Source organism: Pyrgilauda ruficollis, unplaced genomic scaffold, assembly GCF_017590135.1.
Source record: "Pyrgilauda ruficollis isolate IOZ18807 unplaced genomic scaffold, ASM1759013v1 scaffold10, whole genome shotgun sequence".
In the NCBI taxonomy this organism is placed as follows: domain Eukaryota; kingdom Metazoa; phylum Chordata; class Aves; order Passeriformes; family Passeridae; genus Pyrgilauda; species Pyrgilauda ruficollis.
The window spans coordinates 14,968,658-14,996,034 of NW_024508101.1; the positions used below are offsets into that span (position 1 = coordinate 14,968,658).

Genomic DNA, 27,377 nt, shown 5'->3' on the forward strand with positions numbered 1-27,377 from the left:
AAAAATATCAAAGCCTGTCCAAATTGCTTAATTGATTGATTAATTGATTGATTGATGCAATGTGCTCCATTCCTGCTCTGAAGCACAGCCTGTCACTTACATTGCTTTGTTCTTGCAATACTTTGGCATAGGCAGCTCTACCTTCACTTTGAGGCGTTATGGACATATTCACATCAGTGGCAAAAGGAAATTAACTTACCCTTCATGAATTTATGGTATTTAAGTTTGCCCATTGCATTTGCCTTCTGTTAAGCATACAGTTAACCCCTTTTCATTCCAATTAGTTGAAAACTAAGGATTTCCTTCCTTCTGTTTTGAACTGATATGTAAGAGGAAATCCGTAGATGTTCCTGTTTTGAGTAAACCTTTTACTAAGGAGCTCTGCTTGTGCATTTAAAAAAAGAATGGAAAGAAAAAGGTTATGTTGATTTAGAAACCCCGCTAGAAGTAGCAGATCCATTTCTGAAGGCTTTGCAGCCAAAAAGCACAGTGCAAAAATGCTCTCTCCCTGTTTACTTTTAACCTCTGGTTTGTCTTGGATCTGATTCTTAGTAGGCGGTGTTATCTTACAGAAATTGCAGCCTCTCTCGCCACCCCTTTTGTGTAAAGGGTCCTGCCTGTAAAAGCATGAAAATGCATCCTCCTGGATTGCTGTTTTTCTTCTTAGCAGCATGCTTCACTCCCACAGCTGACTGCCAGAGTCAGAAGGTAAGTCTGCGGGTCTTTGTTTAAATGTCCATTGAAAAGTTCTTCATATTTGGATGGTAGCATGTTAGGAAATAGTCCTCTCTACAACTCATTATTTCATTTACATTTAGTTGGGTTAAGAATAAAATCAGTAAAAACTGTAGGGCTGTAAGGTATCTTCTCTGTAGTCCAAACTGAGGAACTAAATATAAGGTTGAAGGGAGCTGCTTGAGTTTTAAATCAGATTAAATTCATGTCTGTGTTCGGTATTGAACTTGAAAGAAGCAACATCAGAGGGAAATACTCAGCATCTTTGTCTTCTGCTAGTTTCAGTATGTGGGAAAGGAACTTTGTATCCATCACGACAGATCCATAAGTTTCCCAGGAGAATTTTACTTAAAAAAATTTTTACTGTCTCATCAGTTTGTCCCTTTGCAACAGTTTGTTTCAATTATATTCCCAAAAGCTCCCTGGTAAGGTTTGTTGAATACTTTCCGTTTTATTTCAATTTTGTTGATTTTCTTTTGATTCCTTCCTCTCTGTTCTTGTGTTTAGCAGCAGCACCTAGGAGAATGTGTGATACCTTTGTAGATCTGTTCTCTAGACTCTGTGGTGAGGCAGCCCAGTTCCTGTGGGCTGGAATTCACACTAATTCACATTTTATTGTCTCCTGCCATCCCCTTCCTTGTGTCCTGCTGTTGGAGGAGTGAACTGGCCTGCTGAGCCCGGAGTTGTGGGGGGCATTTGGAAATTCCCTGGGGAATTGAAACACTCTGTGGAGGGTTTCTTGTCTTCAATGACACAGCAGGGCCTTGTGGAGAGTGGACAGACCTGTGAGTCTTAAGGACTTGATTTAGAAAAAGCCAGAGGACTGGAAAGATGCTTCAGTATCAGACCTTTGGGTGGAAGCTTCTGTATAGACTCTTTCATGAAAGGGCCATAAATGAATACCAGGAATGCTTGTAGGATCCTTATGGTGACTTGAGCACAAACATGAAGTGTTTCTAGGGGTGGATTTCATCTGTCTGGAGACGTGGGTTCCAGGCAGATGGGTTTCAGATTGTGTTCAGAGGCATGGCCTTGTGTCTTCAGCTGCTGTAAGTGGAAATGTAGGTCTCTCCACGTGGAGACACTGTGTTGGTCTCTGTAATCACTGAGGAGACTGGCTTGGCATGAAACAGGTACATTATTAGGTAGTGAGTACCCACTTACAGAGAAGTTAAATATTTTGAATCACCTCTGGAGCAGTTTATTTAATCCAGGAATAACTCCCTTTTAGAGTTTTTTTCCTCAAAAATTCCCTCTTTATGGAGAAAGAGAAGAAACATTTGCAAGGTTATAATGGGAGATAAGGAAAAATAAGGATCTAATGAAGCTTTCTCTGGCAGTTTAGAAAACCCATTGGATCTGATTGGAATAAAAGTGCTGTGATTCCACAGGAGGCTCTTCTTGGCTCACAGGGGCCATTGAGAGAGAAGAGAGATTGTGTGCTCCCTGTTTTTCAGTGCTGTGACCTCAGGGCTCAGCTTTAATGGCTCAAACATGACAGTGACTTTGTTAGTCTGATTTGGTTTTTTATACCTCTTGCTATGGGCTGGGGAAGATGCAGCAGGTGTGAGAACCATGGAAGTGTTTCTGCTGGGAGGAGGCCAATCCCAGGCTGTGCTGGAGGAGGAATGGAGGAAGGTGGGAAATGGGGAGAGTGGTCTCAGCATCCCCATGTTTCCAGTGCTCTGCAGCTGAGACGCTGGGAAGCACCCAGGGCAACAGTAAATCTCATGTTTTGTGATCTCTGAGCTTGATTGTTCATCCTCATGCTACAAAGCCTCTTCCTTGAACAAGTGTGAAGAGTTTGTGTGTGCAGGAGCTACTGCTCTGTTCAGCTCAAGTGTTACTGAGAACTGCTTGGGGAGGTTCATGACTATAATGACTCGAGCATGTGTCTACAGCTCTGTTTTGTAAAGGACAAATGCCCTGGAAACTTGGTGATTCATTAGATAATGGCTATTTCCAGAACTGGCTCCCAGGATTGTTGGAGCCGAACACTGACGTCCAAATATGTTTTTCTTTCTTCCTTGAGATTTTTACCATGCAGAAGGATTTGTGTTATGGTTTGGGAGGAAAAGATAAAGAGTGAAAATGAGAGGAATGAAACTAGCCCTTACGAAATACTTCCCAGCTTATTCTCTTGAGGTGGAATACGAGAAATGAGCACTTGAGAAGTGAGGGACATCTGTTCAGAGAGGAGGGAAGGAAACATTGCAGCATCCAGAAGCTTCCATGTGTCTCAGCTGAGTGCAGAGAACAGTGGTTGCTCTTGCACAAGCATTTGAGTGCAGGGAGAGAGCACAGCACAGCCTGGAAACAGAGGCACCCGGGCTCTTAACTTATTTTGGCTACAGCTGGATGTCTTCTGCATTAAAAACTTTTCATTTTGGAGATATTTGAGAGTATCAGTCCTCCTTTCCTGTGCCTTTGTACACAAACTGTGACCCAGTCCAGGCTCACAACATCACCTGATCAGGACAGTGACTGTCACCAGGCAGCACTGCTGCACCACAGGGACACAATTCCCTCTTGCTGCTTCCTTTCCAGTGGCTTTGCACTTAGAAACAGCCGTCAAAGATGAGCCCAAGGGAGCAGTGCATCATTGTTTTCCATGAGGCTGTGCCCCAGGAGCCACTTCTGACTCAAACTTCTGTCTGTCTTTCATTCTTTCCCAAACTTGAGTATCCAGACTGTTGCATTTGTGTCCCTTGATTCCCTCTTCTGCTTTCCTATGAAGCAAAACTCTCCAGAAAATGACTGCTTCATCAGTTCTGTCACTCAAATTAGAAGGGAAATATTTTTTTTTAATACTTTTCCACTCAGCTGTTTTCTTCCTCTTTCCTCCTGCCTGTTGCTGCTGACACAAGCATATTTCCTTATAAAAAGGGGAAGGTCTTACTGGAAAGCTGCCTAAAGCTGATCAAGTGTCCCAGTAGGGTAGGGGGGATTCCACAATAACTGTCTTGTCTTAGAGGTCTGCAAGTAATTAAACATGCCAACAGGGAGGAATGGCAGACATCCACCTCTCCCACTCTTTGTTTCCGTTGAGAAATGGAGCCCCATTGATGGAGGAAAGAGAAGAGAAATAGAATAATGTATGAATAATGGTGTCTTCCTCCACCACCATGACAGAGAACATATTTAATGGCCCAACTGAGTCTGATGCCTGAGTACAGAAGAAATAGAAGGTTGGAGAATTTTAATTTAGTGTTTTGTGCTCTACTGTTTTTTGGTCTTTTTGATGCAGATAGGGCGGCTCAGATACCTGTTAGAGGTTTGTGGCATTATTCTAACTCACAGGAAGGATTTCACATTTGTATTTCTTGCTCAGGCATCTTCCCATTCCTTTTTCTGAGGCATTATCTCAGGAAAGGCTGACACTGGGATTTGGTGGAACCAAAAAGTCAGGAGCTGTCTGTTCTGTGAGACCCCTGTGCCTGGCTTCAACTGGCTCCTTTCAAAAGCCCAACTTTAATCTGGAGTCCTCATTTAAGATCCAATCAGATGGCTGACCCCATCAATGGCACTGCTGATCTTTGGAGGCAGAGTACTCTGGAGTCAGCACCTTGTTTGTTCATCCATATTGCTTGTCTTCTTCTTGCTTTGCTCCATGAAAAACGGGAAATCTCCTCTGCCTGCTCTGTGCACAAAGAACAGCAAAGCTGATCTCTGTTCTGCTGGATAATATCAGTAAAGCTGGTGCTCACAGGAGAGATGGAGTTGGTGGATCTCAGATTGGTTTTGAGCTCTTTATACTGCAAGGGAGCCCTTGACAAAAGAGGTTCCCAGGGATTCTGCTGCCAGGGGAACTGGAGGTTGCTATATGTAGAAAAGCCTCAGAAGCACAACTAGAAGTTAATATCCATGGGAAGGGCAACTACAGCCACAGAAATAATTTCTTTCACTGGGCAACATTCTTGCATGTATGGCTGTAGAAGGTGGATCCATAAACATGAGCAAAAGCTCAACGACTCCAGTCAGAGGGAAGAAGTTGGGAAATATTCCAGGAACATGTCCCTGTGGACTTGAGACTTGAGGGTTATCTCTCAGGAGGTTTTCCTGACAGGGTCTGCTGCCTATCATCTGGGAGGGTCTTCCTGAGCTCTTGATAACTGATGGGAAGCCACGGGCTTCCTCCCTTGCCTTGAGGCAAATGTATGTATTTGGGCTTAAGTTCAGAGGAAGCAAAGCTGAGATTGCTGATGGGAATCCAAAACAAGGAGTTCTGGGGACAGGAGGGCTGCTGCATTAGCAGCATTGTTCAGGATTGGCTTAAAAATTCCACATGAAGGCCTCCTCCCAAAATTTGATATAATGTTTTTATTTTTAGAAAATACAGTGCCTGTAGAGGCACAGTTGAGATGAGCTCTGGGTTTTTTCCAGTCAATGACCTTCTGGGGCATACACAGCTCATGCCTCTCAGCTTTTCTCTGTCATCAGCAGTGGCAAATAATGTCTTGTTTCAAAATTACCAATGAGGTTTCCATGCAGTTGCTTGTTTCCAGAAGTTTAGAAATTCAATGAAATGCTTTTGGAGCAAAATCACAAGTTTAAATGACAGGTTGGCATGTGGTGATGATCATTCACTCTTGAGGCTGTACTTTGTCATCTGTGTTTCACTTGGAAAAGCAAGGTTGTGTAGGGGTGCAGGAAAGCCCTGTGAGGAAAACCAAACCCCTAAAGTCATTCTGGCTGGGTGGAGGACTCACTGATTTATCTACCAGCCATGTGATATATCCAAGTGTCCTACCTGATCTTCATGCCAATGTTTATGGAGTCCTTCTCACCTGGGGTCAAAGCATCGAGGTGTTCAGAGAGGTGCAGAACACCTTTCCTTTTCATCCACCTCCCTGTGCCTCCTCACGGACAATTGCCATGAGAAGTATTTCTGTGAGCAGCTCCTGGCTCTGGGAAATAGACTGAACTAACAGTCAGCTCTGCAGATCCATGGAACAGCAATTAACTGGATTTTATCAGTGGCATGGAAAAGATAAATGCTGTGTTGTCTTTTAATTCAGTGTCTTCTGGCAAAGGTTATTAATTTAGGGCTTGTCCTCACACACTACTACCACATGTTTGTAAAAGATCAGCTGAAATTAGCAGTGCAGAGTTGTTATTTTAGAAATGGTTAGGATTTTTGCTGTGGGTCATAGGGGAAGGATAAGACAGCTGTGTTCTGCCCTGTTGCTTCTAGCTGAGATCCAGTGGATCCAAGCATGCAGCACCATGGCAGGGGGGTTTAGTCCATGGGACAGCGTGGTACCTCCCAGCAGCTGCACTGGCCACTGCCCTCCCCAGTGATATCTAACTAATGGTGCAACTTGATAAAGATATTACAAGATTGGCAAGATAAGTGCCTAGGATAACAATTTAATCTGGGGCTATTTCCGTTTTTTCTTTTTAAGTTAAAATCCATGCGATGCAATGTCAAGACGATGTTCACCTTGAATACAGCATGTACTTCTTGTGCTGCAGTGCCTAAAATGTTGTGTCCAAGAGGCTGGTTAAAGACCACCCAAAGATCAGGGGTGAGGGACTGCAGGTAAGGCCTGTTTCCTGACTGTGTTATGCTTTTGGTGCAGCCCTTCTATGCAGAGAGTAATGTGCTCTTCAGGAGAACACACACGTGGTTTTGGGCTGTATGGAGTTCTGTTTCAGATGGGTTTATGGCCCCTGTTATTGTTGCTTTTGTCTCTTTGCAAATCCCACAGACTTTTTGCTGGGCAGGTTCTATATACACAGAACAAATTAAATTACAATAACCTCTTAACTTGCCCCAAATAACCTGAGTTTGTTAATCCTGCTGTAGCAATTTAACAGAGATCTGTCCAGCATAAAAACCTGTTTCAGACCCAGAATTCCTTAGTGGCTTATTAAGAAAAAAAAAATAATGATAGTTCCCCTTGTATATACTCTCAGCTTCCAGCAATAATCCTCTGAACTTTTAACCTTCCTAGTTCACTTTATGACAATTGCTTGTTCATGTGTTCCTTGCTCATACTCTGTTGAGTTTGGCAGGTAGGAAAAGGATGAAGGAAAACTGAATTTACTAGGAGGCTTTTGTAAAATGAAACACTATAGATTATTGTTTGTGTATGTATTCAGCAGTGAATGTTAATGTTAATATATAGCCCCATTGTCTGCTCTTTTTCTGATTCCCTCAAAATACTTTAAAAATAGTGGTGGCAGTTTTGCAGTTTATAGCAGTTTTTGCACATACACAGGAGTCAGATGGAAGCCAAAGCAGCAATGCTTTTGAGACAATTTCCAAGTTCCTTTTGGGAAGGATGTGGTGCCAAAAATAAAATGAAGTGTAAGAATAATGTGAGTCTATGCAGCTTTTCTGAGTGTTATCTACTCTTGTGGTGGTTGTTGGACAGACCCAAGAATAGTTTTGTACTGAGTACGTGCAGAACAAGAAGCACTGCCACCAGGGACTCACCCTGTGTGAGAGGGGAGGGATGATGGGTTGAAAAGAAGATGCTTCCTTGAGGGATTTAAGGCATTTGTCCAAGATTTAATAGAGAATCTGCTAATAATTGGCTATTAAATCCAAATTTACAGCATCTTGATGCGGAGTCTTTAGTAAAAGACACAAATGGATAAGTCCTGAAAGGAGATTTTGTTCTTTCAAACTTTAGATGTGAAGTTGAATGCTGAGTCACCCTGGAAATCCTACCTTTTTTCCTGTGCTGTTTAACCCTTCAGCACCCAAGGTTTCCATCCTGATGCAAGATCCTCTCTCATGCCCAGTCCCTAAGAGGTTTCTTCTAACAAATCTTTGAGGCTCAAGTCAATGGCCTCTTTAGAGAAGCCATAACTGGAGTGAAACCTCTTGTGTGTGTGCATGGGACAGGGGTTGAGGGCCCTTCCTTCCCTTCAGAGCTCAGGGCACTGCAGTGTGCTTGCCTAGAAACCCTCTGCTGGGTTTGTGGTATAATCATAATAATATTGGATTATTCTTTTTAAGATACTCTGTCAAGTTAGGAGAAAATACCCTTTCCCTGCCAGGGTGCCATCACATGTGTAAGAAGGAAATTGAGGAGAAAAAGTGCTGTCCAGGATTCTGGGGTACAGAGTGCTATGGTAAGTGTTGGGGTTTTTTACAACAACCTCCAGCTGTTGAACAGGTCAAACCAGTTTTAATAGGAGGCATTAAATATATATTGAGGTGATTAATTTCCATTATTCCTTGAACACTCCCAAGGTCTCCATTATCTGTCTGGGAGCATATCTGTCTGTTCAGCACATAATCTCTTTGCTCCAGATGAGTTGAATCCCCTTACATTTAACACATAACATAACCTCCTGTGGTGGAACTTCCTTTTGTCTCTTCTATAAAAATAAACTTTTGGAAAGGGATGTTTTTGTTCCTCTTTGCAAAAGTTTCCAAAGGAAGAGGAAGATCTTTCTGATATCCCTCTTGTCTGCAGCGCGTGTGCCACGTGTGCTGTTCTACAGTCTGGAGTCAGTCAGCTGTTCAGCCACAGAAAATACTTAGCAATTCCAACCCAAGGTGAAAATAACCATCCCAGATCTCCCACCCAGATTCATGCCAAGTAATGAGAATTTGTTTTATCTTGTCTCAAAAATCCAAAATCAAGACCTACTAAGCTGAATACTTCTCACATGTTTGACTGACAGAATATGGAAAGACCCCCTCCAGTTATACAGAAAATGGGAGACTGTTGGAGCCTATTCTTGTGCTAGCTCTGAATAAGCAACTAGTTTCATCAGAGAAATCACAGATTTCAGAATTATCAGAAATAGTCCTCAGAATTTGGAGGTACCACACTCCAAAGATGTGGGGACCCTGTTTTTCTGGGCACACTTCCAGCTCCCCATGAAGTCAAGGAGAGCTGAAAATAATCGGTGTCTTTGCAAAGCAGGCTCCTGTCTGTTCCTAGCTCCAGAACTGCCCTCACCTCTCAGTGCTGCTGGCAGCAGTGCCCCAACCTCAAAAAATGTTTCAGTTTGTTGAAATTTAGTTATGGCTTGTTGGGACTTTTCCTTAGACCTTTCACCTCTGGGCCAGTGTTAGGCATGCTGGATAATTTGCTGGTGAATTGGCCTTTGTTTTGTACAGCTGGAATACCTGGGGCAGGAGGAGATGGAAAGGTGGTGGTTGTTCAATTTAATCTCATCTGTCCTGTCTCTTCCCTGTTAGAATGTCCAGGCAGCTCTGAAAATCCCTGCAATGGCCATGGGACATGTTTGGATGGTATACAGCAAAATGGGACATGCATCTGCGAGGTGAGTGCATGATTTACTCTGAGGGTGATGTGCTTTGTCAGAGGGAGTTGTTTGTGTGGTGTCTGTGGAGGTGCTCTGCGTGGAGGCTGCCCTTCTGCCTGGAAGGCCATTTGCAGCTCCTTTCATCCCAGCATCAGTGTCTGTGGTTTTCCTGCAGCATTGCTGCTGTCAGCAATAGCACTAAAACACTGTTGGTGATGGTGTGGAGCTGGGAAGAATCTCAAGGGTGAAGTAAGAAAAGAATTGCATTAATTTAACCCCTGGTCAGTTGAAATAATTGTATCTGTCTGTGTCTGCAAGAAACCCTGAGAGACTTGGCTGTTAATGAGCTGTACCCAGGTTGGCAGAGGCTCCCTCTCTAAGGAAAAACAGGAGAGATGAGAAAGAATTTAGGGCAGATATTTTTTTCTTTTTTCTTTGTTACTCCAGACTTAGTACAACCAAAGTATAAACAATTGAATTTAATTGAATTGAGCAGTGCTTCTAAAATGTATATGATAATGAGTCAGGGTTAGACTTGAAACTCTCCCTGATGAACTGTATATTTTTACAGTTCATCAGGGAGTTTTTTATTTTTACACATCCTTAATTAACAGCTCAAATCCTACCTATTGGACTCATGTTTGAGAAAAGTTGATTTTGGATTTAACTCAAAGACACCTTATATCAACTAAAATGTATGCTGAAGGTCCCTGAGCCCTGTAAAATCAATGTAAAAATCCCACTGGTATTAATGAACTCCAGATTCCTTTTTCAGAGAGATATCAGGAGCCAGCTGGAACTTTCCTGTCTGTCTGTAATTAGGACATTATTTTCTCTGTGCCCAGCAGGTTTCCTGGCATTTGCATGGCCTCTGTGTGTCAGCTTACACTGGGATCTCCTTTGCCACGGGGGTTGGTTAGTACTGGAGCACTGAACAGATCAGTTTTCTTCACTGTGTTGCTTCAGATGTCACAGAAAATCAAAAATGGGGAGAGACTTTAAACTATAATGATGTGTGAAACAATGGAGTGATATAGAAAAATAATATTTGGCACATTTTGGGGCCCTTCTAGGAGCAATACAGTGGGTATGGCTGCCAGAACTGCCGGGATGAAAATCGTTTTGGCCCAGACTGTCAGTCAGGTAAGAACAACTCATTCAAGTGAAACCTCCACAAAGATAACTGAAAACAAGGAAGGAGGAGGAAGAGGTTGAGTGAGGAAGGTGCTGGAGAGGGGGAAAGTGGTAGAGAGCTGGCAGTGTTCAATAGCAGGTGTCTGGGCATTTTGTCTTTGTGCCCTTCTGCACTGTCCCATTAAATATTAAATTAGTCTCAGACTGTCGCTCACACAGTCCATTTTTCCTACAGTAAATCTCTCTCCCCCCCTTACCCAGGCTGTCCCACTTCCCTCTCTCTTTGTAGCCAGGCCATTACCTACATCCCTGAAACAACCCACACTCACTTCCCAACTGTATTTCAGACTCCACTTGTCTCCCAGCTTCTTCCTTGCTGCCCTCTATAAAAAAATGATTACACACTGTGCTGCCTCTCACGTATGGCATTTTGGGAAGTGAATTATGGGTGGTGCAGCCTGGTTGTTACAGGAGCCCTTTTTGTCTAGCTCCTGCTTCCTTGTGTCCACACAGGTGAGATAGGTGTGTCCTTGGTGGTTGTGCCCACGTGTTAAAACACACACCTGAAAATCTGGTCTAGGTCTTGCATTCAGGACTGCTCTTACCTCATCTTCTTGAGCCCAAGACATGCAATTTATGTCTCAAATCTCTGACTGGCATGGCCATATTTTAAAAGGAGCTAGTGGATTATTGGTGGGAAATCAGGATGCCAAGTGCCAGGGCAGCTGGCCAGTGTGTTCCTGGTGCCTGGCAGCTGAAGGGCTGAAGCTTTGTCTGGACTTCCCTTGCAGAGTGTGACTGTGTGCACGGGGAATGCAACAGCGGCACTGCTGGGAATGGGAGCTGCACATGCTATGGAGGCTACACAGGCCCCAGGTGTGACCAAGGTAAACACACTGGTAGCTGCAGAGGGGCTGGGAGAGCAGCCCTGTGGTGTGGGCTTGGGTGTCCCTAAAGGGGCAGGGAGGCACTGAATAGGTTGGGAATGTAGAGGTAAGATGATTTGAGCATTGAAGATCAAGACAGAGGGAAGAGCTGGGGTCTACTCCCCACTTTGTGACAGGGGTTAAGATGTACCATCTCTGAATGCCTGTGTTTTTTCTCTGGACACCAGCCAGATCCCTTGTCTCAGCCTTGGGGTCCTGACTACCTAGGCTGCCAGCAACTTAGAGCTACCTGCACTGCTCATATCCTCTGGCTTTTGTGCCAGTTCGGGGTCCTCGGAAACCACATTTGCCTTTATTTCCAGATATTCTGTAAGGTGAATTATATCTTCTACCAGTGGCCTACATGCTCAAAGGGAAACTCTCTTTGCTGTGTGACTGCAGAGCTCGCCCTTTGCAGAGGTGTGACGTGCGAGGCCAACAGCGAGTGTGTGGTGAGGGATGGGACAGCCCTGTGTGACTGCAAGCTGGGCTACAGAAAGCAGGGCAGCACTTGCCAAGGTGAGAAACTTCTCTGTGACCCTAAATGGTCCTGTTTGGAAAAAATCCTATCACACTGCTATCTGAAGAGGAGTTTGGTTACTGTGAACACAATGCCTGCTTCACTGCAGAGGTTTAAAACCCATTGTCTTCAGGAATATCCATAAGATTAAGGCCTAAGCTTTTGACTCTCCTTTCACTTGGTCAAGATAGTGAATTAAAGTTGCAAGTTCCATCCAACACTCACTTATAATTATGCACTAAATAGTGACAGCAGGATGTTGGTGAGTCTGAACCAGTTTAAATAATAAGGTGTGGAGTCCAAGGAGTTCTTCAGTGATTTCAAATTTAAGTTTTTGAACTGGTTTCCTTAAAGGAGCACTGATAAGATACATGTGATTGGCTAGCATGGATAGATGTTTTCAGTGGATCTTTACAGGTTTTTCTGACCAAACTGCAGTTTCATGTATCCTCAGATATGATGACAATTCAGAATCAATCCAAGCATCCTCTGTCACTCACACTTCTGTTACTGAATTAACACGGAAGATGTGTCATCTAAATTCCTCAGAATAAAAACCCCCAAATGTCTGCTGTCTGGAATGGTTTAATTTCCCTGTGAAATTTTAGAAGTTTAACAGTACAGATTCCTTATGCTCCATTCTTTCCATTCCTTGCAGTGTGCCGTGCTGCATTAAGTGCTTTTCTGAAAAGAGGAGTTTGGTTCTGCTCACCTCTAATCTCTTTAATTACAGCTCAGGATCCTTGTGTTCCTTCTCCATGTTCCCCCTTCGCTGTATGTAAAGCTCTTGGACCACGTACATATGAATGTACCTGCAAAGAAGGATTTCAAGGAGATGGAAAGATTTGCCAGCCCATCAATCCTTGTGTTGACAGCAATGGAGGCTGCCCAGAAAACTCTACAATTTGTATTTACAGACGACCAGGAGAGGTAAGACAATAACAGCCAGAATTGGCCAGGGGAGAAGATCTTCACATGAACTGATGAATGCGTAGGTCAAATCTGCTCTCCTCACCTCAGATTTTGCTGAGGGAAACCAGACATCTCTTTTGTAGGATAACTCACAGGGTAAAAGATGGTGAATGCAGCTCTGTGATCACTGTGTTGCCTTCCCTTAGGCAACGTGTGTTTGCAAGTCTGGCATGAGTAGGAGAACTCCTTCTTCCGAGTGTTTGGCATTTCCCAGCGACTGCCGGCAGTACCTTTGCGACGTGACTGCCACGTGTGGAATTAACTCTCAGGGGACTCCTAGGTAAGCCAGTTTGAAAACTGCAAATAAAGAAGCTTATTCTGCAGCTAGAAGGGAAACTTGGTTTGGATGAGCTGAATTTTGAAGAAACTGAGGGTGATCCCAGGACTACAGGCCAGAGTCGCCCTTTGAGAAGAACCTGTTTGTAACAAACCTACTGGAAGTAGAGTTTGACATCAGTCATTGTAAACTATTGCACGTGGGTCACAAAATGCTTTTAATCTGGGGTGGCAGACTCTTCTTTGATGTGAGCTGGAGGTGTAGCTCCCCAAGCTAGTGGTGGTAGAAGATAATAATCAATCATTAAAAGGGAGATATGTGGTTGTTTGCTCACCTTTGCACATTTTTGCTTCTGAGGAATAAGACTTTGTCTCTTCTCCCAGTCAGGTCTGTAAGTAATAAATAAATTAGAGTTGCAGAGTGACAGAGAAGGGGTAAGTTGAGTGAGGAAACACCAGACCTCATGTAGTCCTTTGGAGCAAAACACCTACAAGCTGGTACCCCTTAGATGAGAAATGTGTCTGGATAGAGGATCATTTTCGCATAATGGTCTCTCAAACGCCAGAGAAAGCTTCCTTGAGAATGTTATGTGTTTTCAGGAAAAGGTAGAGCTTCTCTGAGACACTGAAGAGAGAAAGAGCAATCCCATCTCCTTGATCTTTCCTTCTCCAATGCTGTTAAAAGTATTAGCATTGACTTGCTCATTGTGTGCTCCAGGCCAAGACTGAAACACAGTGGCTTCCCTTTCTGAAGATCTGCTAGCACAGTGCAGGACACAGTGTTCACTGCAGTCCCTGCCTTACAGATCTGTTCCCCAGCAGCTGGCACTGAGCCCTCTGAGGCTGGAGTGGAGTCAAATTCCTCCTCTGTGTCGCATGTCTTTGCATGGCTGAAACAGAAAGAGCAGAGCTGATACTTGGACAAAGCCCAAACGGGAAAAAACAGCTTTGGTAGTCTCTGAGTGACGACTACAAACCCGTGTGAACCAGGACAGAGATTTTCACATGTAGATAAGCTTTTCTGGAAAAGTCATTAACCTGTCTGGGCCCCTCAGTGAGTTCCAGATGAACTGTAGCTACCTGGAGTGCTTGGGCTGGCTTCTCACTGCTGCCAAGGGGTCACACTGGAGCTGTTTGATAGATTGTCACTTAGCCTGGGGGTTTTATGCATTACCTCAGATTTTCAGATGCTGAAATTACTACAACTGACTCAATATCTAAATAAAAAGGTGTCAATAATTATATTGTGGCAATCTGTACTCTGAACTTTAGAGCAGATAATCCTTATGTTGTTTGTATCTGAGAAAGCATCTCTATTCTCTTTGGGTAGATATAAATTGGCTTTCCTGGCATAAATGTGCACCTTTTTTCCTTCACTCAGTTTAGGCAGAACTTACTCAGCCCTTACCTGCATCCTGGAAGAGTTCAAGGCCAGGTTGGGTGGGGCCCTGATCAACCTGGTCTAGTGGAAGGCGTACCTGCCCATGGCAGGGGAGGTTTGAACTAAGTGATCTTTAAGGTTCCTTACAACCCAAACCATTCTATGATTCTAAATTGGCCTTTCAAGTGTAGATACTGACATGTTGTTCTACTTGGCAATTGTTGAATATGTTGCAAACTGGTTTACAATGGTTTGTTATGTTTCATCCTTGCCTCATAGCTGTGTGTGTAAAGAAGGGGAGATTGGAGATGGGAGAAGTTGCTATAAAGATCTCTTGGGTGAGATAAATCAGCAGAATTTGCGAGGAAGGTTTATAAGGAAGCTAAACGTCGCCAAGAAAATGTTTGGTAAATGCTTTTTTATTTTGCTTGGGGAATGGAGCAAGCTGGGGACAGGGTAGCAGCGCCAAACTCCCTCTGCTTCCCTGTAAATGAATACTTGTTGCTTGCACCAGGTTGATACTGTGTAGATTGAATTGTGCTGTTAACAAGAAGAATATTTATTGCTGTGGTTAAACCACCACTGCCTAACTACTTCACACTGCCCCTCTTTTTACAGCTTCTGGGTGCTCAACATTGCTGACTAAATATGGGCCCTTCACAGTCTTTGTACCATCCCTTCTTCCCATTCTTGATAGAATGGAATTCAATGTAAGTTTTCTTGGTTTCAGCAATTTTTTTTTGTTTTAAGGTTCTTTCGTGCTTCAGCTCTGTAGCCTGTAAAAACTGACACAAGAGAGGAACTTTGGCATGCACTATTTATAGAAATAATCTCTTGGGAATATGTTTCATTTTCTGGTTAAGTTGCAGTCTTATAGAGGATGTTGCACCCCTCAATTATTTTTAAAAACTCTATTTCTTTCTTCAATACTGATAGATTTTGTTTGTTTTTAATGTCAGGAAGTGTAAGACTTTCTGGTCATTCTTCTTTCAAAGCTCCAACCTCTTATGTATAACTGTCCTTAAAACTTTAAGTGGCTTTTTACTACCTGAGGATGTAATTTTCAAAAGGGACCAAGTATTATACCAAAGTATTGGAATTTCAAGCTATGGTTAAAAATACTGGTTAACTGGTTAACTATGGTTAAAATAACTTCTGGATTCATAGAAAATATATCAGGAGAGGCTCCCAAGTTACCTAGTCGACCTGTTCCCCAAGGATCAGTTCCACCTAAATCATTTGACAAAAAGTGACAGAAGATTGTTCTAAAAACAGCAATGATGGTAAGCCTAGAGAAGAAAGGAAAAAACTAAATGTAGTTTCAGCAGATTAGACCACCTGCATGGTCCAGCATGGGCAAAGATTGCACTTTGGGAGTTTCAGCAAATTTATAATCAGGATCAAGCAAGGAAAATTTTTAATTTGTCCAAGTTCAATAGGTTTCTGTCCAGGGGATTCCTCTTAAGTCCCTTGCAGGTTAATCAGTCTCCCTCTTGGATGTGCAGGCAAACAGAAGGGTTTTGCCAGAGTGCTACTCCAGTGAATCAAAATGAAGATGAAAGCTCAGTCTTGTATGCTAAGAATTTTTCTGTTGTGTTAGCTGGAAGAAAGGTGGTATTGTGGTAAATGAAGTTTTTGAAAGAACATGTAATTTTTCTTTTTTATGTGGGCTTTCCTCCCCAAAGGACACAGCTGCTGAGCAGTTGTGCAGAATGCACATTGTTCCTGGTCTGCACTTGATAGAAGACATGATAAAAACCAAGACAATGTGGACCTTGTCAGGACATCAGCTGACATTCAATAGCCAGGTAAGGAATCTCCTGAAGGCCTGGGGCACTGTTTTCACATAGGACAGTCTTGAGCTGGAGCATGGTTTCCTTGATGGGCTTTCTTCACCAGAAAACCTTTTTCTGTGATCAAAACAAGAAGCTCCTTTATGAAATCTAAAGCAACGTGATTTAAGAGCAGACAACCCAAGCAACCACATCTCCTGTCTCACAGACAAGCAAGAATCTGACATGTGAATGGTGTTTGCATGCTCTCTATATGCACAATGTTCTGGAGAAGAGACCTTTTCCCTACACCATCAGCAGCTACCATATCCATGTGGCTGACATGGAAGAGGCAACAGTCTCCCTTCAGACTGGATGCTTCCTTGGAGTTTGCATGCTTGGACACAGCCACATGATGAATATTTCTTCTTTTAGTTTCTCTTTTCCTCTCCATTATATTTTCCTTAGTCCTCTTAGCAAAGAAGTTCTCATTGTTGTGTTCTGACATGAAGGCTCTTTTTTCCTTTTCCAATTGACTCACATTTTCCGGTATCCACTGCTCTCTCTCTCCATCCTGGACCTTTCCTGCATGCAAGCCCACAGGTGGCAAGGGGGAGAGCCCTGTGTTTCCTCTCTGAGGATCCAGCCTTGGCCTTGAGGTCTAGGTCATAATACATCAAAAGGACAAAGCACTATTGGGAGCAGGGGAATCCGAACTGAGTGTGTCAATGCTCCTTTTAAAATTCTTTCCTGTTTGTTTACTTAGGAGCTTTTTGATCTGGGAAGTCTGCACACCCCTTCCTTTGTTTCAGACTGAGTCCTTAGTGACATAAACTAAAGTTTAGGGCAGGGAGGAGCAATTCAAAATGCACATGGTGAAGTGAAGAGCACAGGAAAGCTGTGCTTCCCTGAACTTGAATCACGGCTGCAGCACCAAGGCCTGGATGCTTCCTTTGTAGGTTAACCTTGGGACACCCTCCCACACTAGGCTGCAGGGCATGGATCCATACAAAGTGGAGGGATCAGACACCTGCCTTGTAATTCAGTGAGCCTGACTGCTCTGGCTTTGTTACAAACACTCCTTGTAGGTACAATGAGTCAATAAAAGCTGCAGTCAAAGCTGTACTTCCAGAACTGCCTCCAAATCAGCCATGTGGTGGTCAGGACATCCTTTTGTGATCCAGAGCTGTGATCAAGCACTGCTCACATTCAATTCTGGAGCAGGGCATCCCAGATGAGGTTGTTTTTTTTTTCTGTATTAAGACTTAAAAGTACCACTCAGGATCAAAATCTCACCCAAACTCAAGTAGGGTGGGGTGCTTGTCTTACACCCAGGCCATCCCATACATTTACTTTTTCAAGAGTAACTCTGGCTGTGCCTTTCTCTAGCTGACCCATAAGGACTGATTTATAGTTGTATCATGGTGACACAGATATATCACAAAGGAATCTATTATTATTATTATTATTATTATTATTATTATTATTATTATTATCACCCAGACATACATCAAATCTTTCCGGTATCAAGATCTGCCAGGGGAACTGTACAATATCTTGCAATCAAATCTCCCAGCAGCCAATGGCATCATGCATATTGTCAACAGCCTCAGGAAAAAAACCAGCACTGACAACCTCAGAAACCCACAGGTACAGAAGCATTCATATTTTTTCTCATCTATTGGACAGCAGAATAAACACTTTTTAAAAAGTAATTTTCATCATTAATCTTCAAAATCAGCGAGGTTTTTTTTTAAAGGGAAAAGGCTATTTATTTTGTTTTCAGCTCTGATTAGGCCTGTTAGGTATTATTAAAATACCTTTAAAAGTAGCTAATAATACTGCATTAGCCAGATAAAAATCTCACAGTGATGCTTTTGCCATGCTTGGATGAGAAGGGAATTCTACTTTCATGAATAAAATCATAGCAAATGAGCTCTTCATCTGCTGTATCCTACAGGATATGTACCTTACAGGACTAGTATTGAAAAGCATTTTTCACATAAAAATAAAACTAAGATTTTCTTTAATTGGGCTGTAGTGCATTTTGAAATTATAATCAAAAAGTTGTCTGGGTGTTAAATGAGAACAATAATCATTAGATTGTGCCCATCTCTTTGAGGATGATGGTCTCCTGTAGATCTTTACATGCAAACCACAAGCTTGGCATCCCAGTATGTGCTTAGACCTGGCTTCAGCCCCAGCCATGTTTTTCCTCTTTGTATCTTCTTGCAGAAAACCATAGGTGAGATCCTTGCCTCGATGGAGATTTTCAGTAGATTTGAAACGATACTGGAGGTAAGCAAGTTTGTGTCTACCCAGGAAGCTGTGGTATTGCTGCTGTACAAAGCCTGCTGCTGATTTGGGGAGAATTTTGAATAGCATTTAAATACATCTCAGTGGTTTGACTTTCTTTCTGGGTGTTTTATTCTGTGCCATTTTTGGGTTTTATTTCCTTATTTTACCTAAGCAAATGTAATGGAAAAGATTGGAGTTTTCACATCTATAGGGGATCTGGCACAAGCAGCAAGGGTACATTCCTCTTTCCCATCTTCCCTTTGTCCCTGCAGAGACGTTCTCCACAGCATGTTTAGTTCTTGACCACAGTTGAGTCTCTGTGTTTAAAGCATGCAGGGAGCATTAGCCTGGGACTCCCTTGCTCATATTTGCTGCATTCCCACCAGTGGAACCTTGTCCCAGCTGTGGTTTTGTGGCACTCACACTTCTGTTCTATCACACACCTGTCCCTGGTGTCCAGTTGCCTCTTGCACATTTTGCTTTGCAACAGCTCTGCCTTTAGTGAGCTGTTTAATATTTCCTCTCACTTCCTGCTGGACCCCCCTCAGTGACCCATGTTAGATCCATGATGAAACCTTCTGTTGTTTTTGCAGAACTGTGGCCTGCCTGCAATACTGGATGGACCAGGCCCCTTCACCGTGTTTGTACCCAGCAATGATGCTGTGGATAGGCTGAGAGATGGAAGGCTCATTTATCTTTTCACAGAGGTGGGAGCCCATAGCACTGTAAGATATCCTGAGCTGCCTGAGTTACACTGGGCTGTGCTGGAATGAATTTGTGCAATAGACTGGTCACTGCTGAAAGATGTTCTTCCTGGGGGTGGCTAAACCATGTCTTTGTTTCTGTAAGGCTCTAGGAGAGAAGTGGGTGCTGATGGAGCTTGCAGTGAGAAATATGGTCAGCCAGATTGCTTACATCTGGTGTTTGACTTTCATTCCTCACCCCAGCTTTGGGCAGGGGGAAATGAAGGAACTTATTCACCAAGTGAATTCACTGCTGTAGGCATTGGCATTGTCAGTCTCTGATTAGAAGAAAATGTAGTTGCCTCCTCTTACTCCTGAGTATTGAAGGGGTATCTGATTCTCATGTCCTCTTCTTTCCTTAGGGCATAAATAAGCTTCAGGAACTGGTGAAACATCACATCTACACTTCAGCAGCGGTAAGACAGGCAGCTCTAACCCCAGACCTCCTTCAGACCAACACCTTATCAACCCTTTTGTCTGGCATAGATGCCACAGTGTTGATGACTTCAGTTGCTGCTTCTTGGACTTCCCCTGGAGGAGCAGAGATGTGACTCTGCAGGATCTGAAGAGGAAAAATGTTTGCCATGAAAGGAGTTGCCAAAAGGGATAGCTGTGCTCTCTCTCCCCATGAAGGAACTCTAAGTTTTCTGGAGTGTTGGTGCTCCCTAGTTGGATGGCCTTTACAATGAAAATATTGTCCAGCAGAGTTTGCTGCAGGACACAAAAATAACAATGGTTCTCAGAATTCTCACTCAAATCATTACATTTCTGAGTACAGAAGCTGCAGTTTACATTTTTTTTTCAGCCTTTAAGCATATTTTTTCAGTCAAAATATGTTCTCTATTATGCTTCTGGCTGAACTTTCATTGTTTGTTGAATATGTCCTAGAAAAAACCATTACTAGTCTGACCCTACTTGCAGCTGTATTAGCAAGAGACACTGTTAGTGAGACTTCATTTCAGCTGTGTTGGACAGTTACCTAAACAAGGAATGAAAACCAAGGCAGCTGCCACCAGCACTGCTGTGTTTGTGGTTCTGCACACAGTTCACACAAAGTCCTGGATTACCCTCTGACCCACTGCTTGTTTTTAAGGCATTTCATGAAATGTAAATGTTAAGTCCCTTCAGAAGTTTCTCAAGTGGCAGAAATCATGGAAGGATTCTGTAAGCTACACTGAAATGACCCTGCTTTTTCATGGTACCACCCCCTTGTGTTTTATTTCAGGTGACTGTAGGGCAACTGATGATGATGCCACACATTGTTACAATGGCTAACCAGATTCTCACCATCAACATTAGTGCAGATGTAAGTGTGAATCAAAACCCTTTGGGGCAAACCCTTCTGTGCTAGGCGAAAGTCTGCATGTGGTTCTGGACAATGTGGTTTCAGCCAATCTCTGCTTCCTCCTCTTGTTAAAAAACTAGACTTGAATAATGTCATTGAATTAGTTTGCTTCTTATCCAATCTGTGACTGTACTAAGAGGCTTGACCATTTGTGTGGTTGCCCTTGATGCTGTGAACCATCTGTTTCCCACATTGGCTTTATGTAGTTGATCCTGTCTAATGGGCTAAAATTGTGTTTCTGCATCAGGGAAGAATTCTGATGGATGAATCAGGGATTCCCTTAAAAATGCGAGACATTGTGGCTTCAAATGGTATTATTCATACTTTGGATGGCATCTTCATCCCTCCTTCAATCGTTCCCATTTTGCCTCACAGATGCAATGAAGAGCAACATAAGATTGTGATGGTAAGTCAGCTTCTCCCATTCTCATGCTGAAGCACAGCTGGTGCTTGCTGTGCACCCCACACTCACCTGGAGGGCCAAAAGCAGGCTGTGTAAACTGCATTTGGGAAAGGTGGTCTGTCTGAGAGTTCCCCTGGTGTGAACTTTGGCAGCACTGTCAGCGTTTCTTCTGCTTGCACTTGGCACTGCTTTCCTGCTAATCAGCAAATATTCCTTGTAGGTTGTTGTTCTTTCCATGCACCCATCCTACCTTTGATTCCAAAGTACATTTGCCTTTTCCTTAATGTGATCTTCTTCCCACTAGAGTTGCTAACTCAGCTGACAGTGCTTTGTTCCCACCTCTGTCAGCACTGGTGTCCTGTAGCCTGGACAGGAAGCAGGCATTCAGTAGCAGGACCTACAAATGCTGTGCATTATTCTCACAGGAACTGTTTCATATACCTTATCTGAGGTGCTTGCTCCCCTGTTTGATCATTGGTAGGTTACTGAGGAAAGAAGGTGAGGCTCTGAATAGCAAGAGGTTTGGGGAGACACAGTGAATCCCAAGGGGACAGAGTGTCCCCATAAATGGCTGATTCAGTGAGTCTTGCTGCTTGGATGCCCAAAGTGCTTTCCAGCCTAGCAGCATGTCTTGTAGCAGAGAAACTCAGAGAGTTTCTCTGAGACAGACAGACCCCAGCTTCAGGCAGGTGCAATCATCTCCTTGAGACACATGAGAAATTTTATTTAAGTCATAAACTTGGTGCATTGTAGAGTGTGGAAACTAATGGTAGTTAAGTATTTCAGATACATGTTGTGAGGTTTTGGATATAAGTACTGTAGCATTCTTGGAATAGGGAAGGAGTTCCTTTGAGAAAATTACATTTTTGCTTCTTCGTTTCTTAACAGGGCTCTTGTGTGGATTGTGAGGTCCTCAACAACAGCATTTGCCCACCTGGCAGCAAGGAAATGGTAAATATTTGTAGTTATTTCTGTAATTTCTTTGCATATTGACAAGCAGGCACACTGACAGTTTTAACTCAAGCCACTTTCAAATAAATAGGGAGCAGGAAAGGCAGCCAGTAGAGAGGCTTGTTAGAGGGTATGTATCCAAGTTTTGTGGTCCTAGACTGTTGCCCACTAACTGCTCTGTGCACTCTCCTATTCTGGAGTCTGCTTGCTGAATCAATGTGGAGCATGGTGAGAAATTCTGGTCTAAATGAAATTTAGACTTGCAGCTTTTAACACTTCTGCTCTGCCTCAGGCAGAGTTTTCCTGCCCACATGCAGGGTTTGCCAGCTCCTCCAGAGTCTCAGAAGCAAACCTGATTCCAGAAGTACCATCCAGTACTGCCTCTGCCTATATCAGAGCCAGAGAATCACAGAGAATCTGCTCTGCAGAGGATGAGAAACAGTTTGTTCCTGGCCTGTGCTCCCTGTTGATTTAAAGATGAGCAGAGCTAGCTGAAGGTGGAGGAAGGAGGAGTGGTGCTGTTTAAGTTATCCCATGCTGAGGTTAGCAGAACAGCAAGTTCCAGGAAATGGCAATGTGAAGGCCAGACCCAAGATGTTGTTTGTGAAAGCCAGAGAGGTGCTCACCACCCTTAAACTCTTGTGTGTCCTCTGAGAGGTCTGACTTTCAGCAGAACTTGCTAATGCTGTCTCAGCATGGATGTCTGAAGTAGAGATCTGCAAAATCACCAGTTGCCATCTTCCTCTCTGACTCAAGCTGGCAAAGTCAGAATCACCTGGGGCCCAGTTCTACCCGTGCCCAACTCCAAGATGGGTCACTGAGCATTGTTCCAATGTTATTTGCCACTCTTCCTCTTATATATACCTCTCTTCATCTCACCTTTGTCTTTTTCCTTCCCTCCCTCACTCTCTCATTCTCTCCTTACTCTTTCTATGCTCCACTCTCATTCCCTCCTCCCCTCTCCTACCTCTTTCCTCCCCTCTTTCTTACCCTCGATTTCTCCTCCCTGCCACCCTTATCTCCCCCTTGTCCCCTCTCCCCCCCTCCCTTCCTTCCCCTGTGCTTGCTCTCTCCCTTATCACAGACACTATTATTAGAACTAAAGGGCAGCACCTTGGCTCAGGCTTGGGGACTCTTGGGAGCAGGAGAAGGCCAGCGTGTGCCTTGGTCCATCCTGGGCCTGCCACAGCTGTGTGCTGTTCACCTTGGCTCCTCAGTGAACTTCCCCAGCTCAGAGATAGGCACAGTTGCTCTCTGCAGCAAAAAGAACCAAGGGGAAGGTGACAGTGCTAGTGGCTTGTTTTGTTTGTGCAGGAAGCAACGCTGTCCCCAAAGGAATGTGTTTACATCCATGACCCAAAAGGCCTGAACGTCCTGAAGAAGGGGTGTGCCAGATACTGCAATCAAACCATCACGGTGAGTGGGATGGAGGAACACGTTCCCTCTGGGACAGCTCAGCTCTGCCCTTCCTCATACACCAGGAGCAGCTCTGACTCTGAGTCGAGGGGGCTGGATGGGAGCAAAAGGAAAGCTGTCCCCAGGACCATCACATAAACAAGCTACCTGCTTTTCCTTGTCCAGGAGAACACAGGGTACCAACCCACTGCAGATGTTAGAAGGCAGCTCAGTTAAACCTGAGTGCAATAACTAAATAAAATAAAGCATCCCTGTTGTGACCTGCCAAGTGTAGGAAGCCATGGTGGTGTAGTGTTAACTGGAGTGTGCCAGCTTTAGCATTTCTCCCAAAGGAAGCTGAGCACAGGGAAAGCGCTGTAAGCTGTGAAGTGATTGCATCCTGTTTATGAACCACTGTCAGATGGCTCAGGAAAGTCTCTCTTAGTGAATTTATGGACCTCATATTTGTCTGCAGCTCCTGAGCTCTCACAGTGCCAACTGTATGTAATGATTTGTGGGTGTTTCATTAAATACTGCTGATTGTTTGTATTATGATTGTTCTTCCTTTGGTCAGTCATGACAAGGCCTGCAATCCAGGACTGCTACATCCCTCCACAGGAATGCAGTTCTGGGCAAGGATGAAGTAAAAGTGAGTGGACCGGAGCTATTAAAGAATTAAAAGTTCGTAAAAAACATTCATCCTGTGTGTTGAAGTCACAGAACAAACAGAAAATAATGGTTTACTCTGAGAAGAATTGGCTGTGAGCAGGAAGAGGGTCATTGTTGAAAAATAATTTAGGTGCAAGGCCTCCTAAGAAACACAGAGGCTAAATACAACATTCTGTTTCCCTCCATGGCAGAGACAAGGACCAGAATTTGAGAATTATGAGCACAGGAGTACTCCAGGAATTTCTTGTTAAGTCATGTCATAACTTATCAATTTTGCTTTTTTTTTCAGAAACCTGGATGCTGCAAAGGGTTCTTTGGTCCAGACTGCATGCCATGCCCTGGGGGATTTTCCAGTCCGTGCTATGGCCGAGGAAATGTAAGTGTGGTTGGAGAGTGTAGTTTGAGATAAGTACAATACAGAGTTGGTGCTCCAGGGATAAGCCCACAGAGGTGATAGCAGAAGATCCAGGGAGAATGGCACACATTTGGTGAGAATTAGGTCATGGCTGTTGGGCACAGATCTGGCTGTGTGGGGTCTTGTATTACCACCACACTTCAAAGTCCTCTTTGTTACTGTGAGTATCAAAGTACTGTTAATGGATATCAATGCCTTGGCATTTCTCTGAGTTTCAATCACTTTGGTTTTTTCTTGTTCTCCTTCCAGTGCAGCGATGGCATTCAAGGGAATGGCAACTGTCACTGCTTTGAAGGTTTCAAAGGCACAGCCTGCCACATCTGTGCAAACCCAAACAAGCATGGCGAGAACTGTGATGAAGGTTAGTAACTCTGATGGAGAAACTAAAGGAAAATTTAGAACAAAGATAATGGTGCAAATTCATGTATATTGGATTCCATTCTGGTAAGACCAGCATCATGAAAGAAGTGACAAAAATGTCATCATGTGTGTCCCTTCAAACAGTGGAGAAAACATGTTTGATATGACAGTGGTGACGTTTTGGAAACCTCAACCTAATTTAGATCTCCCCTGTTAGGAAACAAAAGACACTTGACAATGACCTTGAGATTGATAGAGCCTAAATCTGAGTCTGTTCTTACAGCCTATAGGAAACATGGACCCAGGCAGTCACAGGATCTGTTCCCTGGCCAGGCTTGATTTGTGATGGATGTCTCTCAGCAGACATCCCCCCTGTCAAAAAATAATAATGGAATGATTATTTGGTGTCACTAGAAATTGTGAAGGAAAGTTGGAAATCTACAACTGTGGTGGATTCTGGACTTTCTGTACTTACTGATCTTACTGCATGTCCTTGACAGATTGTGGCTGTGTCCATGGTGTCTGTGACAACAGGCCTGGCAGTGGGGGGGTGTGTCAGTCCTGGTCCTGCAAGGAAGGCTACACAGGGAAATTCTGTGACAAGACATCCAAGAACTGTGGCCCCAGTGGGCTGTCCCAGTACTGCCACCAGCACGCTGTCTGCAGCCTCAATGACACAGCAAGGTCAGTCTCTGTGGCACGTTCAGGGGCACACAGCCATTTATGTGGCTGCCACCCCTGTGGCTGTGTGTGTCCATGTATTTGGTGCACAGGATGGTTTGAGTGACTCAGCCAGCCTGCTAGTAATAAATCTTGCTTGCCTGAGGGACTGCTCTACCTGTGTCCCTTTTGTGTTTATACTTTTAAGGTGCATCTGCATGGATGGATACGAAGGGGATGGGTTTTCCTGCCAGCCCATTGACCTGTGCAGTCAGCCAGAACGGGGAGGTTGTTCACAGAATGTAAGTGGGCTCAGACTGTGAAGAGTGGAGAGGCAGCTCCTCTCAATCAGAACAGGGATCCAGGATTCCTGGGATTGTTACAGATTTTGTGTGCTAATTTTTCCTGTCTGTCAGATGAGGTGGAATAACAAGTGGCTTGGCATAGTCATTGTAAATATGTCAGTCATTTGGGCTGGTACCAAAATGTGGCACTGCAAGGATAGTTTGGCTGGTTCACACCAGATATTTTATCAGCCACACAGATTAGCTGTAACAGATAATTTTTGATTTGCAATGATATTCCCCTCAAGCTCATCTAACGTGTTATTTTCTCTGTATCTTAACTGTGAGATCGGACACATATCCCCAGTAACCATCAACACTACATTTGTATACCCATGTGGTGCTTCATGTTGGAAATTACTGCCAAATGGTCAGACCTCACCATAAATTAGGCCCTTCAGTCAGAGGAAGACATTGGGCCGTATACAAGAGAATAGGATGGCACTGGGTACAAAGTAGGTCTTTTCCTGAGAGAGATCTACCATCTATCATTGATTCCATCCCAGACATCCAGGCAGGAGATTGTGGTCCTCCTCTTCAGGGAATACTTATAGTGTAATGGAAGAGCTTTACATGATGATAATGAATGCCCTGTGAGTTCTGAGCCGCCTTAGACACAAGTGTCTACCTCTCTGAAAACACAATATGTCTCCAGAATCACTTTATAATAAAGTTTTCTATGACTTTTCTGGAGAAGATGCTTTCACCCCCAGTTCCCAGTGCTGGCATCAGAGTCAGTCAGTCAGAAATTCTCCACAGTTTTAGGAAGAAGATTTGTTGCTGTATTTTCATTGGACTCTCTCCCTTCTGCTGGGTGTAATTCCTTCTCCGTCCCCTCTCCTGAAGGCCCTGTGCACCAGTACAGGCCCTGGCACTGCCACCTGCCAGTGCAATGTGGGCTGGACCGGGGATGGCAAGGCCTGTGTGCCCATAGACAACTGCGTGCTGGAGAGCAGAGGGAACTGCCACCTCAACGCCGACTGCGTGTACACCGGGCCTGGGCAGGTATGAGCAAGGCTAAGCAGCCTGGTGGTAGCACTAACACTCCCTCAGCTGCTCTCAGGCAGCCTTGGACTGCCAGAGGTAAAAACGGGGCTGGCCAGCAGCCAAGCCTGCTTGTCCACTGCCAGAAACACCAGCTGCAGCTGCAGCATCACAGTGCGCTTCCATGTGAGGTGCACTGGTGTGTTCAGGACTGCTGCTCCACTCTGGGACTTGTGCAGCAAAGGGACAGGAGGGCACTCTGTAATACAGCTTGACCTAAGGCAGCAGTAGCTGCGTGCCCCTGTCCTCTGACCACAGCACTGAAGAGCGTGTGCAGCTGTTCAGACAGTCTGTGCAGGGAGCTGGGCCAAGAGAAATGTATGTAGGGATAGGAGGAAGGTGCACATGAGAGGAGACTCCTCAGGGTGCTGCTTCTCCCCACTGAGCATGGGGAGCATTGCACAATGTGCTGAAAAAAGGTACAAAGACTGTAGCAAATTTTAGTGAGGTGAGATGTACAAATGCTCTCCTAGACATCTTGAAATCAGGAAGCTTTGAAATTAATTCCTCTTTCTGCCATTCACAAAGTCTGTGTCATTCCCTAAAAACCTGAAAATAAAGGAGGAAACCATCATCTTCAAGTGACCCCCGTAGCCAAGCAATGCAGGGGATCAATGATCTTGAGTAACCAGGCAGCTTGTGTGCTGTGATAGAGAATGATGCTCTGCTAAGGAAACAACTCCATATTTCCAGGTCTTGAGGGACCAGGAAGAAATCTTGGGAAAATAAATCAAGGATAAGTTTTGCTGCTTTAGACATTTTTTGGATAGTAAATGAGGATGGTCTGGTAAGTCTGTAA

The 27,377-nt window shown here is 44.0% G+C and overlaps 1 protein-coding gene across 3 annotated transcripts in view; it reads left to right on the forward strand.

Annotated features, from left to right (window-relative positions):
- The first annotated feature begins 397 nt into the window (after positions 1 to 397).
- STAB1 (stabilin 1) overlaps positions 398 to 27,377 on the forward strand; it is a 51,601-nt gene continuing 24,621 nt past the window's right edge. The window contains exons 1-25 of one of the 3 annotated variants that reach the window (XR_005954902.1): positions 398 to 708; positions 6,141 to 6,277; positions 7,706 to 7,821; positions 8,903 to 8,988; positions 10,044 to 10,113; positions 10,896 to 10,991; positions 11,433 to 11,549; positions 12,284 to 12,480; positions 12,669 to 12,802; positions 14,459 to 14,586; positions 14,798 to 14,889; positions 15,865 to 15,987; positions 17,455 to 17,601; positions 18,187 to 18,249; positions 18,843 to 18,956; positions 19,355 to 19,408; positions 20,218 to 20,298; positions 20,585 to 20,743; positions 21,629 to 21,691; positions 23,006 to 23,107; positions 24,045 to 24,131; positions 24,420 to 24,531; positions 25,031 to 25,214; positions 25,399 to 25,492; positions 26,381 to 26,539. Coding sequence is in view for 2 of the 3 variants with exons in the window: in XM_041464965.1 (XP_041320899.1) it covers positions 628 to 708; positions 6,141 to 6,277; positions 7,706 to 7,821; positions 8,903 to 8,988; positions 10,044 to 10,113; positions 10,896 to 10,991; positions 11,433 to 11,549; positions 12,284 to 12,480; positions 12,669 to 12,802; positions 14,459 to 14,586; positions 14,798 to 14,889; positions 15,865 to 15,987; positions 17,455 to 17,601; positions 18,187 to 18,249; positions 18,843 to 18,956; positions 19,355 to 19,408; positions 20,218 to 20,298; positions 20,585 to 20,743; positions 21,629 to 21,691; positions 23,006 to 23,107; positions 24,045 to 24,131; positions 24,420 to 24,531; positions 25,031 to 25,214; positions 25,399 to 25,492; positions 26,381 to 26,539 (2,796 nt within the window). In the remaining variant the exon portion in view is untranslated. Of the gene's footprint in view, positions 709 to 6,140; positions 6,278 to 7,705; positions 7,822 to 8,902; positions 8,989 to 10,043; positions 10,114 to 10,895; positions 10,992 to 11,353; positions 11,550 to 12,283; positions 12,481 to 12,668; positions 12,803 to 14,458; positions 14,587 to 14,797; positions 14,890 to 15,864; positions 15,988 to 17,454; positions 17,602 to 18,186; positions 18,250 to 18,842; positions 18,957 to 19,354; positions 19,409 to 20,217; positions 20,299 to 20,584; positions 20,744 to 21,628; positions 21,692 to 23,005; positions 23,108 to 24,044; positions 24,132 to 24,419; positions 24,532 to 25,030; positions 25,215 to 25,398; positions 25,493 to 26,380; positions 26,540 to 27,377 lie in introns of those variants that run through there. The other 2 variants (XM_041464965.1, XM_041464977.1) reach the window with 2 other exon arrangements.